At 53.7% G+C, this 19,398-nt stretch overlaps 1 protein-coding gene across 1 annotated transcript in view; it reads right to left on the bottom strand.

Moving 5' to 3' along the window:
• Window positions 1-1,488: 1,488 nt before the first annotated feature.
• The window catches only part of LOC118948632 (heparan sulfate glucosamine 3-O-sulfotransferase 3B1-like), a 35,753-nt gene continuing 17,843 nt past the window's right edge, over window positions 1,489-19,398 (bottom strand). Inside the window, exon 2 of the mRNA XM_036973367.1 lies at window positions 1,489-2,549. Within this exon, the coding sequence (XP_036829262.1) occupies window positions 1,922-2,549 (628 nt within the window). The 3' untranslated portion in view covers window positions 1,489-1,921. The remainder of the gene's footprint in view (window positions 2,550-19,398) is intronic.

Genomic DNA, 19,398 nt, shown 5'->3' with positions numbered 1-19,398 from the left:
TCACTCAGCTGCACTGTGACATCACTCAGCTGCACTGTGACATCACTCAGCTGCACTGTGATATCACTCAGCTGTAATGTGACATCACTCAGCTGTAATGTGACATCACTCAGCTGCACTGTGACATCACTCAGCTGCACTGTGACATCACTCAGCTGCACTGTGATATCACTCAGCTGTAATGTGACATCACTCAGCTGCACTGTGACATCACTCAGCTGCACTGTGACATCACTCAGCTGTAATGTGACATCACTCAGCTGCACTGTGACATCACTCAGCTGTAATGTGACATCACTCAGCTGCACTGTGACATCACCCAGCTGTAATGTGACATCACTCAGCTGTAATGTGGCATCACTCACGTGTAATTGATGTGATGATGAGTTATTACTGTATTGATATAGCTGTCATAGTGACACTGGAAGGGCATCCCAAATGGTTCCCTGTTTCCCTAAATGCCCCATGGGTCCTGGTCATAAGTAGTGAACGATTAAGTGAGCAGGGAGCCATTTGGGACAAAGGACTGACGGGATCAGCTGGGGTTCTATATATTGATCTGGTGGATGAAGTGGGCCCACAGGCCTCTGGAGGTCAGGCTGATCTTAAGGAGGTTGATTTGGACTCCTTGAGTGGTTTTTAAACATATTTTAAAAACAAAGAGGCTATAGAGATGCCTCCGTGTTCAATGACCCAACACTAATTCTCTGGTCGTTACAGTATTTGTACGTCCTCATTCTACCAACCTTTGTGATTGAACCGTTTTTGCTGAGATGGTGTGGTATTCGTACAGTCATGTTAAAAAGCAACGTGGTAAAGGTAGGGAGAATGAGCTAATGCAGCATTATAAAGTCATTGCATTTATATGAAGGGAAACAATAGCTCTAGCCTAACCCTGTTGGTCGAGTGCTGCTACCCGTAACAAAATTGTGCTGTTATATTTTCATTGCCACAATTCCTGCACATGTATTTTTTCTGAGGTAATTTCAAGATTACAAAATGCCCTTCAAACGAAGATTTAAAAAACAGGAATGTAAAGATGTGTGATGATCCTCAACAAACATGGATAGGCAGCTCAGTGAGTTCATAATATCCTAGAAATAAATTATCATAAAATAGACTTCTGTACTTTTTACACACGCTGCCTTATATACACAGTATAACAATATCTCCAAAGTGTTACAATTACAACCTAAAACCCCGCAAAGAAAAATACAACATCTCTGTCTGAAAGGGCACCATAACACCTCAGTAGTGCACTGCATTTCTCCAGGGTAGCCTAGTGGTTAGAGTGTTGGACTAGTAACCGGAAGGTTGCGAGTTCAAACCCCCGAGCTGACAAGGTACAAATCTGTCGTTCTGCCCCTGAACAGGCAGTTAACCCACTGTTCCCAGGCCGTCATTGAAAATAAGAATTTGTTCTTAACTGACTTGCCTGGTTAAATAAAGGTAAAATAAAAAAAATAAAAAATAAAATTTGAACAGAATAGTGTACAACAACCTCAATAATGCACTACTATTGACCAGGGTAGTGCGCTACATAGGGAAGAGGGTGCCATTTTGTCCAATATTATAGTGCACTACTATTGACCAGGGTAGTGCGCTACATAGGGAAGAGGGTGCCATTTTGTCCAATATTATAGTGCACTACTATTGACCAGGGTAGTGCGCTACATAGGGTAGAGGGTACCATTTTGTCCAATATTATAGTGCACTACTATTGACCAGGGTAGTGCGCTACATAGGGAAGAGGGTGCCATTTTGTCCGATATTATAGTGCACTACTATTGACCAGGGTAGTGCGCTACATAGGGAAAAGGGTGCCATTTTGTCCAATGTTATAGTGCACTACTATTGACCAGGGTAATGCGCTACATAGGGAATAGGGTTCCATTTCGGATTCACTCAATGTCTCCGTCGCTCAGCTCCATGAACCCCATCCAAAGTCATGTCCCGTCATCTGATAAAACCTCCTGTTGAAAGGTCGATAAAAGTCCCTCAGCCTCTGTACCACCTCAGGGTCAATATTAGGATGAATCCTTCCTTTGGTTTTCCCCAGACAGTGAGGTTTACTATTCCCCTCCGGCCTCTTCAGACAGGGGAAGCCCTTGGCTGGGTTGAAGTGAAAGTGTTTGTGACCAACCACCCTCCTGAGCCCCAGGAAGTCCTGTACGCGTGTCATCTCCCCGGCTGGGTCGGAGATCAACCTCTCCCCGCTGACGAAGAGGAGCTGATCCTTGGGGAAGTACTGCAGCCAGCGTTCTAGGTGCTTGGCATACATCCCGATCTGGACGGCGCTCCAGGACGTGTCGATGAGACCCGTAGTTCTGTTCTTGAAGACGAGGCTCTCAAAGGAGGGGATGTCAGGTTTCTTGGAGCGGGTCTGAGTGTAGTCTGAGATGGCCCTGGTGACGGGGTCTCGGACCACCACAATCAGCCTGGTGTCTGGGGACATGGTGTGGATACGGGCGGGGACGTCTTTAGTGACGTAGTAGCTGGGGGTCTTCTCCATGGTGATCTGACCCTCCTGAGTCTCAGGCATACGGTCTCTAAGGAGAGGAGAGATGGAGAGGTTTGTTATTATATACACAGGATAAAGACAGGACTGTGAAGCACTCCATGAGATGGAGAGGTGGAGAGGTGGAGGGGTGGAGAGGTGGAGAGGTGGAGAGATGGAGAGGGTGGAGAGGTGGAGAGGTGGAGACATGGAGAGGTGAAGAGGTGGAGAGGTGGAGACATGGAGACATGGAGAGGTGGAGAGGTGGAGACATGGAGAGGTGGAGAGGTGGAGAGATGGAGAGATGGAGACGTGGAGAGGTGGAGAGATGGGGAGATGGAGAGGTGGAGAGGTGGAGAGAAGGAGAGGTGGAGAGGTGGAGAGATGGAGGGGTGGAGAGGTGGAGACATGGAGAGATGGAGAGATGGAGAGGTGGAGACATGGAGAGATGGAGAGGTGGAGAGATGGAGAGATGGAGAGGTGGAGAGATGGAGAGATGGAGAGGTGGAGAGAAGGAGACATGGAGAGAGGGAGACATGGAGAGATGGAGACATGGAGAGAGGGAGACATGGAGAGATGGAGAGTTGGAGAGTTGGAGACATGGAAAGATGGAGAGTTGGAGAGGTAGAGAGATGGAGAGTTGGAGAGGTGGAGAGATGGAGAGGTGGAGACATGGAGAGATGGAGAGATGGAGACATGGAGAGATGGAGACATGGAGAGGTGGAGACATGGAGAGATGGAGAGGTGGAGACATGGAGAGATGGAGACATGGGGAGATGGAGACATGGAGAGGTGGAGACATGGAGACATGGAGAGGTGGAGAGGTGGAGAGAGGGAGACATGGAGAGGTGGACAGGTGGAGAGGTGGAGAGAGGGAGACATGGAGAGGTGGAGACATGGAGAGGTGGAGAGGTGGAGTGGTGGAGAGGTGGAGACATGGAGAGGTGGAGAGATGGAGAGGTGGAGACATGGAGAGGTGGGGAGATGGAGAGGTGGAGAGGTGGAGAGGTGGAGAGGTGGAGACATGGACAGATGGAGAGGTGGAGAGGTGGAGACATGGAGAGGTGGAGAGGTGGAGAGGAGGAGAGGTGGAGACATGGAGAGGTGGAGAGGTGGAGAGGTGGAGAGATGGAGAGGTGGAGAGGTGGAGAGGGAGAGGTGGAGAGGTGGAGAGGTGGAGAGGTGGAGAGGTGGAGACATGGAGAGGTGGAGAGGTGGAGACATGGAGAGGTGGAGAGGTGGAGAGGTGGAGACATGGAGAGGTGGAGAGGTGGAGAGATGGAGAGGTGGAGAGATGTAGAGGTGGAGAGATGGAGAGTTGGAGACGTGGAGAGGTGGAGACATGGAGAGGTGGAGAGGTGGAGAAATGGAGAGGTGGAGAGGTGGAGACATGGAGAGTTGGAGACGTGGAGAGGTGGAGAGGTGGAGACATGGAGAGGTGGAGAGGTGGTGAGATGGAGAGGTGGAGAGATGGAGAGATGGGGAGATGGAGAGGTGGAGAGGTGGAGACATGGAGAGCTGGAGACATGGAGAGGTGGAGACATGGAGAGATGGACAGGTGGAGACATGGAGAGATGGAGAGGTGGAGACATGGAGAGATGGAGACATGGAGAGATGGAGAGGTGGAGACATGGAGAGATGGAGAGATGGAGAGATGTAGAGTTGGAGACATGGAGAGATTGAGACATGGAGAGGTAGAGACATGGAGAGATGGAGAAGTGGAGAGGTGGAGAGGTGGAGACATGGAGAGATGGGGAGATGGGGAGATGGAGAGATGGAGACGTGGAGACATGGAGAGGCGGAGACATGGAGAGATGTAGAGTTGGAGAGGTGGAGAGGTGGAGACATGGAGAGGTGGAGAGGGGGAGAGGTGGAGAGGTGGAGACATGGAGAGATGGAGAGGTGGAGACATGGAGAGGTGGAGAGGTGGGGAGATGGAGAGGTGGAGAGGTGGAGAGGTGGAGAGGTGGAGACATGGAGAGGTGGAGAGGTGGAGAGATGTAGAGGTGGAGAGATGGAGAGTTGGAGACGTGGAGAGGTGGAGACATGGAGAGGTGGAGAGGTGGAGAAATGGAGAGGTGGAGACATGGAGAGTTGGAGACGTGGAGAGGTGGAGAGGTGGAGACATGGAGAGGTGGAGAGGTGGTGAGATGGAGAGGTGGAGAGGTGGAGACATGGAGAGATGGAGAGGTGGAGAGGTGGAGACATGGAGAGGTGGAGACATGGAGAGGTGGAGACATGGAGAGATGGACAGGTGGAGAGGTGGAGAGGTGGAGAGGTGGAGAGGTGGAGAGAGGGAGACATGGAGAGGTGGACAGGTGGAGAGGTGGAGAGGTGGAGTGGTGGAGAGGTGGAGACATGGAGAGGTGGAGAGATGGAGAGGTGGAGACATGGAGAGGTGGGGAGATGGAGAGGTGGAGAGGTGGAGAGGTGGAGAGGTGGAGACATGGACAGATGGAGAGGTGGAGAGGTGGAGACATGGAGAGGTGGAGAGGTGGAGAGGAGGAGAGGTGGAGACATGGAGAGGTGGAGAGGTGGAGAGGTGGAGAGATGGAGAGGTGGAGAGGTGGAGAGGGAGAGGTGGAGAGGTGGAGAGGTGGAGAGGTGGAGACATGGAGAGGTGGAGAGGTGGAGACATGGAGAGGTGGAGAGGTGGAGAGGTGGAGACATGGAGAGGTGGAGAGGTGGAGAGATGGAGAGGTGGAGAGATGTAGAGGTGGAGAGATGGAGAGTTGGAGACGTGGAGAGGTGGAGACATGGAGAGGTGGAGAGGTGGAGAAATGGAGAGGTGGAGAGGTGGAGACATGGAGAGTTGGAGACGTGGAGAGGTGGAGAGGTGGAGACATGGAGAGGTGGAGAGGTGGTGAGATGGAGAGGTGGAGAGATGGAGAGATGGGGAGATGGAGAGGTGGAGAGGTGGAGACATGGAGAGCTGGAGACATGGAGAGGTGGAGACATGGAGAGATGGACAGGTGGAGACATGGAGAGATGGAGAGGTGGAGACATGGAGAGATGGAGACATGGAGAGATGGAGAGGTGGAGACATGGAGAGATGGAGAGATGGAGAGATGTAGAGTTGGAGACATGGAGAGATTGAGACATGGAGAGGTAGAGACATGGAGAGATGGAGAAGTGGAGAGGTGGAGAGGTGGAGACATGGAGAGATGGGGAGATGGGGAGATGGAGAGATGGAGACGTGGAGACATGGAGAGGCGGAGACATGGAGAGATGTAGAGTTGGAGAGGTGGAGAGGTGGAGACATGGAGAGGTGGAGAGGGGGAGAGGTGGAGAGGTGGAGACATGGAGAGATGGAGAGGTGGAGACATGGAGAGGTGGAGAGGTGGGGAGATGGAGAGGTGGAGAGGTGGAGAGGTGGAGAGGTGGAGACATGGAGAGGTGGAGAGGTGGAGAGATGTAGAGGTGGAGAGGTGGAGACATGGAGAGTTGGAGACGTGGAGAGGTGGAGAGGTGGAGACATGGAGAGGTGGAGAGGTGGTGAGATGGAGAGGTGGAGAGGTGGAGACATGGAGAGATGGAGAGGTGGAGAGGTGGAGACATGGAGAGGTGGAGACATGGAGAGGTGGAGACATGGAGAGATGGACAGGTGGAGAGGTGGAGAGGTGGAGAGGTGGAGAGGTGGAGAGAGGGAGACATGGAGAGATGGAGACATGGAGAGGTGGAGACATGGAGAGATGGAGAGGTGGAGACATGGAGAGATGGAGACATGGGGAGATGGAGACATGGAGAGGTGGAGACATGGAGACATGGAGAGGTGGAGACATGGAGAGGTGGAGAGGTGGAGAGGTGGAGAGGTGGAGAGGTGGAGAGAGGGAGACATGGAGAGGTGGACAGGTGGAGAGGTGGAGAGGTGGAGTGGTGGAGAGGTGGAGACATGGAGAGGTGGAGAGATGGAGAGGTGGAGACATGGAGAGGTGGGGAGATGGAGAGGTGGAGAGGTGGAGAGGTGGAGAGGTGGAGACATGGACAGATGGAGAGGTGGAGAGGTGGAGACATGGAGAGGTGGAGAGGTGGAGAGGAGGAGAGGTGGAGACATGGAGAGGTGGAGAGGTGGAGAGGTGGAGAGATGGAGAGGTGGAGAGGTGGAGAGGGAGAGGTGGAGAGGTGGAGAGGTGGAGAGGTGGAGAGGTGGAGACATGGAGAGGTGGAGAGGTGGAGACATGGAGAGGTGGAGAGGTGGAGAGGTGGAGACATGGAGAGGTGGAGAGGTGGAGAGATGGAGAGGTGGAGAGATGTAGAGGTGGAGAGATGGAGAGTTGGAGACGTGGAGAGGTGGAGACATGGAGAGGTGGAGAGGTGGAGAAATGGAGAGGTGGAGAGGTGGAGACATGGAGAGTTGGAGACGTGGAGAGGTGGAGAGGTGGAGACATGGAGAGGTGGAGAGGTGGTGAGATGGAGAGGTGGAGAGATGGAGAGATGGGGAGATGGAGAGGTGGAGAGGTGGAGACATGGAGAGCTGGAGACATGGAGAGGTGGAGACATGGAGAGATGGACAGGTGGAGACATGGAGAGATGGAGAGGTGGAGACATGGAGAGATGGAGACATGGAGAGATGGAGAGGTGGAGACATGGAGAGATGGAGAGATGGAGAGATGTAGAGTTGGAGACATGGAGAGATTGAGACATGGAGAGGTAGAGACATGGAGAGATGGAGAAGTGGAGAGGTGGAGAGGTGGAGACATGGAGAGATGGGGAGATGGGGAGATGGAGAGATGGAGACGTGGAGACATGGAGAGGCAGAGACATGGAGAGATGTAGAGTTGGAGAGGTGGAGAGGTGGAGACATGGAGAGGTGGAGAGGGGGAGAGGTGGAGAGGTGGAGACATGGAGAGATGGAGAGGTGGAGACATGGAGAGGTGGAGAGGTGGGGAGATGGAGAGGTGGAGAGGTGGAGAGGTGGAGAGGTGGAGACATGGAGAGGTGGAGAGGTGGAGAGATGTAGAGGTGGAGAGATGGAGAGTTGGAGACGTGGAGAGGTGGAGACATGGAGAGGTGGAGAGGTGGAGAAATGGAGAGGTGGAGACATGGAGAGTTGGAGACGTGGAGAGGTGGAGAGGTGGAGACATGGAGAGGTGGAGAGGTGGTGAGATGGAGAGGTGGAGAGGTGGAGACATGGAGAGATGGAGAGGTGGAGAGGTGGAGACATGGAGAGGTGGAGACATGGAGAGGTGGAGACATGGAGAGATGGACAGGTGGAGAGGTGGAGAGGTGGAGAGGTGGAGAGGTGGAGAGAGGGAGACATGGAGAGGTGGACAGGTGGAGAGGTGGAGAGGTGGAGTGGTGGAGAGGTGGAGACATGGAGAGGTGGAGAGATGGAGAGGTGGAGACATGGAGAGGTGGGGAGATGGAGAGGTGGAGAGGTGGAGAGGTGGAGAGGTGGAGACATGGACAGATGGAGAGGTGGAGAGGTGGAGACATGGAGAGGTGGAGAGGTGGAGAGGAGGAGAGGTGGAGACATGGAGAGGTGGAGAGGTGGAGAGGTGGAGAGATGGAGAGGTGGAGAGGTGGAGAGGGAGAGGTGGAGAGGTGGAGAGGTGGAGAGGTGGAGACATGGAGAGGTGGAGAGGTGGAGACATGGAGAGGTGGAGAGGTGGAGAGGTGGAGACATGGAGAGGTGGAGAGGTGGAGAGATGGAGAGGTGGAGAGATGTAGAGGTGGAGAGATGGAGAGTTGGAGACGTGGAGAGGTGGAGACATGGAGAGGTGGAGAGGTGGAGAAATGGAGAGGTGGAGAGGTGGAGACATGGAGAGTTGGAGACGTGGAGAGGTGGAGAGGTGGAGACATGGAGAGGTGGAGAGGTGGTGAGATGGAGAGGTGGAGAGATGGAGAGATGGGGAGATGGAGAGGTGGAGAGGTGGAGACATGGAGAGCTGGAGACATGGAGAGGTGGAGACATGGAGAGATGGACAGGTGGAGACATGGAGAGATGGAGAGGTGGAGACATGGAGAGATGGAGACATGGAGAGATGGAGAGGTGGAGACATGGAGAGATGGAGAGATGGAGAGATGTAGAGTTGGAGACATGGAGAGATTGAGACATGGAGAGGTAGAGACATGGAGAGATGGAGAAGTGGAGAGGTGGAGAGGTGGAGACATGGAGAGATGGGGAGATGGGGAGATGGAGAGATGGAGACGTGGAGACATGGAGAGGCGGAGACATGGAGAGATGTAGAGTTGGAGAGGTGGAGAGGTGGAGACATGGAGAGGTGGAGAGGGGGAGAGGTGGAGAGGTGGAGACATGGAGAGATGGAGAGGTGGAGACATGGAGAGGTGGAGAGGTGGGGAGATGGAGAGGTGGAGAGGTGGAGAGGTGGAGAGGTGGAGACATGGAGAGGTGGAGAGGTGGAGAGATGTAGAGGTGGAGAGGTGGAGACATGGAGAGTTGGAGACGTGGAGAGGTGGAGAGGTGGAGACATGGAGAGGTGGAGAGGTGGTGAGATGGAGAGGTGGAGAGGTGGAGACATGGAGAGATGGAGAGGTGGAGAGGTGGAGACATGGAGAGGTGGAGACATGGAGAGGTGGAGACATGGAGAGATGGACAGGTGGAGAGGTGGAGAGGTGGAGAGGTGGAGAGGTGGAGAGAGGGAGACATGGAGAGGTGGACAGGTGGAGAGGTGGAGAGGTGGAGTGGTGGAGAGGTGGAGACATGGAGAGGTGGAGAGATGGAGAGGTGGAGACATGGAGAGGTGGGGAGATGGAGAGGTGGAGAGGTGGAGAGGTGGAGAGGTGGAGACATGGACAGATGGAGAGGTGGAGACATGGAGAGGTGGAGAGGTGGAGAGGTGGAGACATGGAGAGGTGGAGAGGTGGAGAGATGGAGAGGTGGAGAGATGTAGAGGTGGAGAGATGGAGAGTTGGAGACGTGGAGAGGTGGAGACATGGAGAGGTGGAGAGGTGGAGAAATGGAGAGGTGGAGAGGTGGAGACATGGAGAGTTGGAGACGTGGAGAGGTGGAGAGGTGGAGACATGGAGAGGTGGAGAGGTGGTGAGATGGAGAGGTGGAGAGATGGAGAGATGGGGAGATGGAGAGGTGGAGAGGTGGAGACATGGAGAGCTGGAGACATGGAGAGGTGGAGACATGGAGAGATGGACAGGTGGAGACATGGAGAGATGGAGAGGTGGAGACATGGAGAGATGGAGACATGGAGAGATGGAGAGGTGGAGACATGGAGAGATGGAGAGATGGAGAGATGTAGAGTTGGAGACATGGAGAGATTGAGACATGGAGAGGAAGAGACATGGAGAGATGGAGAAGTGGAGAGGTGGAGAGGTGGAGACATGGAGAGATGGGGAGATGGGGAGATGGAGAGATGGAGACGTGGAGACATGGAGAGGCGGAGACATGGAGAGATGTAGAGTTGGAGAGGTGGAGAGGTGGAGACATGGAGAGGTGGAGAGGGGGAGAGGTGGAGAGGTGGAGACATGGAGAGATGGAGAGGTGGAGACATGGAGAGGTGGAGAGGTGGGGAGATGGAGAGGTGGAGAGGTGGAGAGGTGGAGACATGGAGAGGTGGAGAGGTGGAGAGATGTAGAGGTGGAGAGATGGAGAGTTGGAGACGTGGAGAGGTGGAGACATGGAGAGGTGGAGAGGTGGAGAAATGGAGAGGTGGAGACATGGAGAGTTGGAGACGTGGAGAGGTGGAGAGGTGGAGACATGGAGAGATGGAGAGGTGGAGAGGTGGAGACATGGAGAGGTGGAGACATGGAGAGGTGGAGACATGGAGAGATGGACAGGTGGAGACATGGAGAGGTGGAGAGATGGAGAGATGGAGAGGTGGAGAGGTGGAGGGAAGGAGAGGTGGAGAGGTGGAGAGATGGAGAGGTGGAGAGGTGGAGACATGGAGAGATGGAGAGGTGGAGACATGGAGAGATGGAGAGGTGGAGACATGGAGAGATGGAGAGGTGGAGACATGGAGAGATGGAGAGGTGGAGAGATGGAGAGATGGAGAGAAGGAGAGGTGGAGAGGTGGAGAGATGGAGAGGTGGAGAGGTGGAGACATGGAGAGATGGAGAGGTGGAGAGGTGGAGACATGGAGAGGTGGAGACATGGAGAGGTGGAGACATGGAGAGATGGACAGGTGGAGAGGTGGAGAGGTGGAGAGGTGGAGAGGTGGAGAGAGGGAGACATGGAGAGGTGGACAGGTGGAGAGGTGGAGAGGTGGAGTGGTGGAGAGGTGGAGACATGGAGAGGTGGAGAGATGGAGAGGTGGAGACATGGAGAGGTGGGGAGATGGAGAGGTGGAGAGGTGGAGAGGTGGAGACATGGACAGATGGAGAGGTGGAGAGGTGGAGACATGGAGAGGTGGAGAGGTGGAGAGGAGGAGAGGTGGAGACATGGAGAGGTGGAGAGGTGGAGAGGTGGAGAGATGGAGAGGTGGAGAGGTGGAGAGGGAGAGGTGGAGAGGTGGAGAGGTGGAGAGGTGGAGACATGGAGAGGTGGAGAGGTGGAGACATGGAGAGGTGGAGAGGTGGAGAGGTGGAGACATGGAGAGGTGGAGAGGTGGAGAGATGGAGAGGTGGAGAGATGTAGAGGTGGAGAGATGGAGAGTTGGAGACGTGGAGAGGTGGAGACATGGAGAGGTGGAGAGGTGGAGAAATGGAGAGGTGGAGAGGTGGAGACATGGAGAGTTGGAGACGTGGAGAGGTGGAGAGGTGGAGACATGGAGAGGTGGAGAGGTGGTGAGATGGAGAGGTGGAGAGATGGAGAGATGGGGAGATGGAGAGGTGGAGAGGTGGAGACATGGAGAGCTGGAGACATGGAGAGGTGGAGACATGGAGAGATGGACAGGTGGAGACATGGAGAGATGGAGAGGTGGAGACATGGAGAGATGGAGACATGGAGAGATGGAGAGGTGGAGACATGGAGAGATGGAGAGATGGAGAGATGTAGAGTTGGAGACATGGAGAGATTGAGACATGGAGAGGTAGAGACATGGAGAGATGGAGAAGTGGAGAGGTGGAGAGGTGGAGACATGGAGAGATGGGGAGATGGGGAGATGGAGAGATGGAGACGTGGAGACATGGAGAGGCGGAGACATGGAGAGATGTAGAGTTGGAGAGGTGGAGAGGTGGAGACATGGAGAGGTGGAGAGGGGGAGAGGTGGAGAGGTGGAGACATGGAGAGATGGAGAGGTGGAGACATGGAGAGGTGGAGAGGTGGGGAGATGGAGAGGTGGAGAGGTGGAGAGGTGGAGAGGTGGAGACATGGAGAGGTGGAGAGGTGGAGAGATGTAGAGGTGGAGAGGTGGAGACATGGAGAGTTGGAGACGTGGAGAGGTGGAGAGGTGGAGACATGGAGAGGTGGAGAGGTGGTGAGATGGAGAGGTGGAGAGGTGGAGACATGGAGAGATGGAGAGGTGGAGAGGTGGAGACATGGAGAGGTGGAGACATGGAGAGGTGGAGACATGGAGAGATGGACAGGTGGAGAGGTGGAGAGGTGGAGAGGTGGAGAGGTGGAGAGATGGAGAGATGGAGAGGTGGAGAGGTGGAGGGAAGGAGAGGTGGAGAGGTGGAGAGATGGAGAGGTGGAGAGGTGGAGACATGGAGAGATGGAGAGGTGGAGACATGGAGAGATGGAGAGGTGGAGACATGGAGAGATGGAGAGGTGGAGACATGGAGAGATGGAGAGGTGGAGAGATGGAGAGATGGAGAGAAGGAGAGGTGGAGAGGTGGAGAGATGGAGAGGTGGAGAGGTGGAGACATGGAGAGATGGAGAGGTGGAGACATGGAGAGATGGAGAGGTGGAGAGATGGAGAGATGGAGAGGTGGAGAGATGGAGCGATGGAGAGATGGAGAGGTGGAGAGAAGGAGACATGGAGAGAGGGAGACATGGAGAGATGGAGACATGGAGAGAGGGAGACATGGAGAGATGGAGAGTTGGAGAGTTGGAGACATGGAAAGATGGAGAGTTGGAGAGGTGGAGAGATGGAGAGATGGAGAGATGGAGAGTTGGAGAGCTGGAGAGATGGAGAGGTGGAGACATGGAGAGATGGAGACATGGAGAGATGGAGACATGGAGAGGTGGAGACATGGAGAGGTGGAGACATGGAGAGATGGAGACATGGGGAGATGGAGACATGGAGAGGTGGAGACATGGAGACATGGAGAGGTGGAGACATGGAGAGGTGGAGAGGTGGAGAGGTGGAGAGAGGGAGACATGGAGAGGTGGACAGGTGGAGAGGTGGAGAGGTGGAGTGGTGGAGAGGTGGAGAGGTGGTGAGATGGAGAGGTGGAGAGGTGGAGACATGGAGAGATGGGGAGATGGAGACATGGAGAGATGGAGAGCTGGAGACATGGAGAGATGGAGACATGGAGAGGTGGAGAGGTGGAGACATGGAGAGATGGAGAGATGTAGAGTTGTAGAGTTGGAGAGATTGAGACATGGAGAGGTAGAGACATGGAGAGATGGAGAGGTGGAGAGGTGGAGAGGTGGAGAGATGGAGAGGTGGAGAGGTGGAGACATGGAGAGTTGGAGACGTGGAGAGGTGGAGAGGTGGAGACATGGAGAGGTGGAGAGGTGGTGAGATGGAGAGGTGGAGAGGTGGAGACATGGAGAGATGGAGAGGTGGAGAGGTGGAGACATGGAGAGGTGGAGACATGGAGAGGTGGAGACATGGAGAGATGGACAGGTGGAGACATGGAGAGGTGGAGAGATGGAGAGATGGAGAGGTGGAGAGGTGGAGGGAAGGAGAGGTGGAGAGGTGGAGAGATGGAGAGGTGGAGAGGTGGAGACATGGAGAGATGGAGAGGTGGAGACATGGAGAGATGGAGAGGTGGAGACATGGAGAGATGGAGAGGTGGAGACATGGAGAGATGGAGAGGTGGAGAGATGGAGAGATGGAGAGAAGGAGAGGTGGAGAGGTGGAGAGATGGAGAGGTGGAGAGGTGGAGACATGGAGAGATGGAGAGGTGGAGACATGGAGAGATGGAGAGGTGGAGAGATGGAGAGATGGAGAGGTGGAGAGATGGAGCGATGGAGAGATGGAGAGGTGGAGAGAAGGAGACATGGAGAGAGGGAGACATGGAGAGATGGAGAGATGGAGACATGGAGAGAGGGAGACATGGAGAGATGGAGAGTTGGAGAGTTGGAGACATGGAAAGATGGAGAGTTGGAGAGGTGGAGAGATGGAGAGATGGAGAGATGGAGAGTTGGAGAGCTGGAGAGATGGAGAGGTGGAGACATGGAGAGATGGAGACATGGAGAGATGGAGACATGGAGAGGTGGAGACATGGAGAGGTGGAGACATGGAGAGATGGAGACATGGGGAGATGGAGACATGGAGAGGTGGAGACATGGAGACATGGAGAGGTGGAGACATGGAGAGGTGGAGAGGTGGAGAGGTGGAGAGAGGGAGACATGGAGAGGTGGACAGGTGGAGAGGTGGAGAGGTGGAGTGGTGGAGAGGTGGAGAGGTGGTGAGATGGAGAGGTGGAGAGGTGGAGACATGGAGAGATGGGGAGATGGAGACATGGAGAGATGGAGAGCTGGAGACATGGAGAGATGGAGACATGGAGAGGTGGAGAGGTGGAGACATGGAGAGATGGAGAGATGTAGAGTTGTAGAGTTGGAGAGATTGAGACATGGAGAGGTAGAGACATGGAGAGATGGAGAGGTGGAGAGGTGGAGAGGTGGAGAGATGGAGAGGTGGAGAGGTGGAGACATGGAGAGATGGGGAGATGGGGAGATGGAGAGATGGAGACGTGGAGACATGGAGAGGTGGAGACATGGAGAGATGTAGAGTTGGAGAGGTGGAGAGGTGGAGACATGGAGAGGTGGAGAGGGGGAGAGGTGGAGAGGTGGAGACATGGAGAGTTGGAGAGGTGGAGACATGGAGAGGTGGAGAGGTGGTGAGATGGAGAGGTGGAGAGGTGGAGAGGTGGAGACATGGAGAGGTGGAGAGGTGGAGAGATGTAGAGGTGGAGAGATGGAGAGTTGGAGACGTGGAGAGGTGGAGACATGGAGAGGTGGAGAGGTGGAGAAATGGAGAGGTGGAGAGGTGGAGACATGGAGAGTTGGAGACGTGGAGAGGTGGAGAGGTGGAGACATGGAGAGGTGGAGAGGTGGAGACATGGAGAGATGGGGAGAAGGAGAGGTGGAGAGGTGGAGACATGGAGAGGTGGAGACATGGAGAGGTGGAGACATGGAGAGATGGACAGGTGGAGACATGGAGAGGTAGAGAGGTGGAGACATGGAGAGATGGAGACATGGAGAGATGGAGACATGGAGAGATGTAGAGATGTAGAGTTGGAGACATGGAGAGATTGAGACATGGAGAGGTAGAGACATGGAGAGATGGAGAGGTGGAGACATGGAGAGATGGAGAGATGGAGAGATGTAGAGTTGGAGACATGGAGAGATGGAGAGGTGGAGACATGGAGAGATGGAGAGGTGGAGAGATGGAGAGATGGAGAGGTGGAGAGATGGAGCGATGGAGAGATGGAGAGGTGGAGAGAAGGAGACATGGAGAGAGGGAGACATGGAGAGATGGAGAGATGGAGACATGGAGAGAGGGAGACATGGAGAGATGGAGAGTTGGAGAGTTGGAGACATGGAAAGATGGAGAGTTGGAGAGGTGGAGAGATGGAGAGATGGAGAGATGGAGAGTTGGAGAGCTGGAGAGATGGAGAGGTGGAGACATGGAGAGATGGAGACATGGAGAGATGGAGACATGGAGAGGTGGAGACATGGAGAGGTGGAGACATGGAGAGATGGAGACATGGGGAGATGGAGACATGGAGAGGTGGAGACATGGAGACATGGAGAGGTGGAGACATGGAGAGGTGGAGAGGTGGAGAGGTGGAGAGAGGGAGACATGGAGAGGTGGACAGGTGGAGAGGTGGAGAGGTGGAGTGGTGGAGAGGTGGAGAGGTGGTGAGATGGAGAGGTGGAGAGGTGGAGACATGGAGAGATGGGGAGATGGAGACATGGAGAGATGGAGAGCTGGAGACATGGAGAGATGGAGACATGGAGAGGTGGAGAGGTGGAGACATGGAGAGATGGAGAGATGTAGAGTTGTAGAGTTGGAGAGATTGAGACATGGAGAGGTAGAGACATGGAGAGATGGAGAGGTGGAGAGGTGGAGAGGTGGAGAGATGGAGAGGTGGAGAGGTGGAGACATGGAGAGTTGGAGACGTGGAGAGGTGGAGAGGTGGAGACATGGAGAGGTGGAGAGGTGGTGAGATGGAGAGGTGGAGAGGTGGAGACATGGAGAGATGGAGAGGTGGAGAGGTGGAGACATGGAGAGGTGGAGACATGGAGAGGTGGAGACATGGAGAGATGGACAGGTGGAGACATGGAGAGGTGGAGAGATGGAGAGATGGAGAGGTGGAGAGGTGGAGGGAAGGAGAGGTGGAGAGGTGGAGAGATGGAGAGGTGGAGAGGTGGAGACATGGAGAGATGGAGAGGTGGAGACATGGAGAGATGGAGAGGTGGAGACATGGAGAGATGGAGAGGTGGAGACATGGAGAGATGGAGAGGTGGAGAGATGGAGAGATGGAGAGAAGGAGAGGTGGAGAGGTGGAGAGATGGAGAGGTGGAGAGGTGGAGACATGGAGAGATGGAGAGGTGGAGACATGGAGAGATGGAGAGGTGGAGAGATGGAGAGATGGAGAGGTGGAGAGATGGAGCGATGGAGAGATGGAGAGGTGGAGAGAAGGAGACATGGAGAGAGGGAGACATGGAGAGATGGAGAGATGGAGACATGGAGAGAGGGAGACATGGAGAGATGGAGAGTTGGAGAGTTGGAGACATGGAAAGATGGAGAGTTGGAGAGGTGGAGAGATGGAGAGATGGAGAGATGGAGAGTTGGAGAGCTGGAGAGATGGAGAGGTGGAGACATGGAGAGATGGAGACATGGAGAGATGGAGACATGGAGAGGTGGAGACATGGAGAGGTGGAGACATGGAGAGATGGAGACATGGGGAGATGGAGACATGGAGAGGTGGAGACATGGAGACATGGAGAGGTGGAGACATGGAGAGGTGGAGAGGTGGAGAGGTGGAGAGAGGGAGACATGGAGAGGTGGACAGGTGGAGAGGTGGAGAGGTGGAGTGGTGGAGAGGTGGAGAGGTGGTGAGATGGAGAGGTGGAGAGGTGGAGACATGGAGAGATGGGGAGATGGAGACATGGAGAGATGGAGAGCTGGAGACATGGAGAGATGGAGACATGGAGAGGTGGAGAGGTGGAGACATGGAGAGATGGAGAGATGTAGAGTTGTAGAGTTGGAGAGATTGAGACATGGAGAGGTAGAGACATGGAGAGATGGAGAGGTGGAGAGGTGGAGAGGTGGAGAGATGGAGAGGTGGAGAGGTGGAGACATGGAGAGATGGGGAGATGGGGAGATGGAGAGATGGAGACGTGGAGACATGGAGAGGTGGAGACATGGAGAGATGTAGAGTTGGAGAGGTGGAGAGGTGGAGACATGGAGAGGTGGAGAGGGGGAGAGGTGGAGAGGTGGAGACATGGAGAGTTGGAGAGGTGGAGACATGGAGAGGTGGAGAGGTGGTGAGATGGAGAGGTGGAGAGGTGGAGAGGTGGAGACATGGAGAGGTGGAGAGGTGGAGAGATGTAGAGGTGGAGAGATGGAGAGTTGGAGACGTGGAGAGGTGGAGACATGGAGAGATGGAGAGGTGGAGAAATGGAGAGGTGGAGAGGTGGAGACATGGAGAGTTGGAGACGTGGAGAGGTGGAGAGGTGGAGACATGGAGAGGTGGAGAGGTGGAGACATGGAGAGATGGGGAGAAGGAGAGGTGGAGAGGTGGAGACATGGAGAGGTGGAGACATGGAGAGGTGGAGACATGGAGAGATGGACAGGTGGAGACATGGAGAGGTAGAGAGGTGGAGACATGGAGAGATGGAGACATGGAGAGATGGAGACATGGAGAGATGTAGAGATGTAGAGTTGGAGACATGGAGAGATTGAGACATGGAGAGGTAGAGACATGGAGAGATGGAGAGGTGGAGACATGGAGAGATGGAGAGATGGAGAGATGTAGAGTTGGAGACATGGAGAGATTGAGACATGGAGAGGTGGAGACATGGAGAGATGGAGAGGTGGAGAGGTTAGTATTGGGCTAAGGCACATATAGCACTTTGTGGTTCAAGAGTTACAGCCTGGGACCATGCAGCATCCAGGCTATAGTTTAGGAGTTACAGCCTGGGACCATTAAGCATCCAGGCTATAGTTCAGGAGTTATAGCCTGGGACCATGCAGCAGCCAGGCTATAGTTCAGGAGTTATAGCCTGGGACCATGCAGCATCCAGGCTATAGTTTAGGAGTTACAGCCTGGGACCATGCAGCATCCAGGCTATAGTTCAGGAGTTACAGCCTGGGACCATGCAGCATCCAGGCTATAGTTCAGGAGTTATAGCCTGGGACCATGCAGCAGCCAGGCTATAGTTTAGGAGTTACACCCTGGGACCATGCAGCATCCAGGCTATAGTTTAGGAGTTACACCCTGGGACCATGCAGCAGCCAGGCTATAGTTTAGGAGTTACACCCTGGGACCATGCAGCAGCCAGGCTATAGTTCAGGAGTTATAGCCTGGGACCATGCAGCAGCCAGGCTACAGTTCAGGAGTTATAGCCTGGGACCATGCAGCATCCAGGCTATAGTTTAAGAGTTACACCCTGGGACCATGCAGCAGCCAGGCTATAGTTTAGGAGTTACACCCTGGGACCATGCAGCATCCAGGCTACAGTTCAGGAGTAGTCAGACTGTGCATTCAGGTCAGATAACTCACGGAGACATAAAGGATCAAGCGTTGTGGAACAGGAATGCTGATCTAGGATCAGATCCCCCTGTCTATGTAATCTTATTCATTATGATATAAAGGTCAAAACTGATTACGGTCAATGTATGTATGAATGTATATCTGTCTGTCTGTCTGTCTGTCTGTCTGTCTGTCTGTCTGTCTGTCTGTCTGTCTGTCTGTCTGTCTGTCTGTCTGTCTGTCTGTCTGTCTGTCTGTCTGTCTGTCTGTCTGTCTGTCTGTCTGTCCAGTCCCTCTTACTGAGCTGACCTGACTCTTTTAGATAATAAATTAGCCAGTTAACTGCAGCCCCAGACTAGGGTAATGACCAGGGCTCAGGGTAATGGCTAAAGTGGGCCACCAGAGATTTCAACTGAGCCTAAACACATAGGCATTAGGGGTATTAGTCCTTGTAGTGCATTAGAAGGATAGGAAAGGAGGGAGGGAGATAGGGGTAGTAGACTAGTGAGGGGTAGTAGACTAGTGCTTAGTGACTTAGAGGGGTAAGGGAGGAGGGAGGGTTGGAGGGAGGGGAGGAGGGAGTGTAGGAGAGAGGGTAGGAGGAAGTGGAGAAGGGATGGGAGGGGAGGGGAGGAAGGAGGGGAGGAGGGAAGGGAGGGGAGGAGGCAGGGTAGTGGAGAAAAGAGGAAGACAGATAGATAACATTACATTAGTAGAGTCACTAACATTAGGAGATAGTTGGTAGTATATATCTAATACTACTATAGTACAGTCACTAACATTAGGAGATGGTTGGTAGTATATATCTAATACTACTATAGTACAGTGACTAACATTAGGAGATGGTTGGTAGTATATATCTAATACTACATTAGTACCGTCACTAACATTAGGAGATGGTTGGTAGTATATATCTAATACTACTGTAGTACAGTCACTAACATTAGGAGATGGTTGGTTGGTAGTATATATCTAATACTACTATAGTACAGTCACTAACATTAGGAGATGGTTGGTTGATAGTATATGTCTCGTAAGTAGAGTTATCACTATTTTTTAACAATGACGAACACAGTTATAAATACTACTAAACTACTACTTTGTCAAAAGTAAGGTATTTGCTGATCTCCTTCTGAATGTGTGTAACCAACTACTGCAGAAACAGGCATGGT

The sequence above is a fragment of the Oncorhynchus mykiss genome, unplaced genomic scaffold (genome assembly GCF_013265735.2).
Source record: "Oncorhynchus mykiss isolate Arlee unplaced genomic scaffold, USDA_OmykA_1.1 un_scaffold_235, whole genome shotgun sequence".
NCBI lineage: Eukaryota > Metazoa > Chordata > Actinopteri > Salmoniformes > Salmonidae > Oncorhynchus > Oncorhynchus mykiss.
Note: the sequence above shows the minus strand (reverse complement) of the source record. Positions and strands in the feature narration are given on the sequence as shown.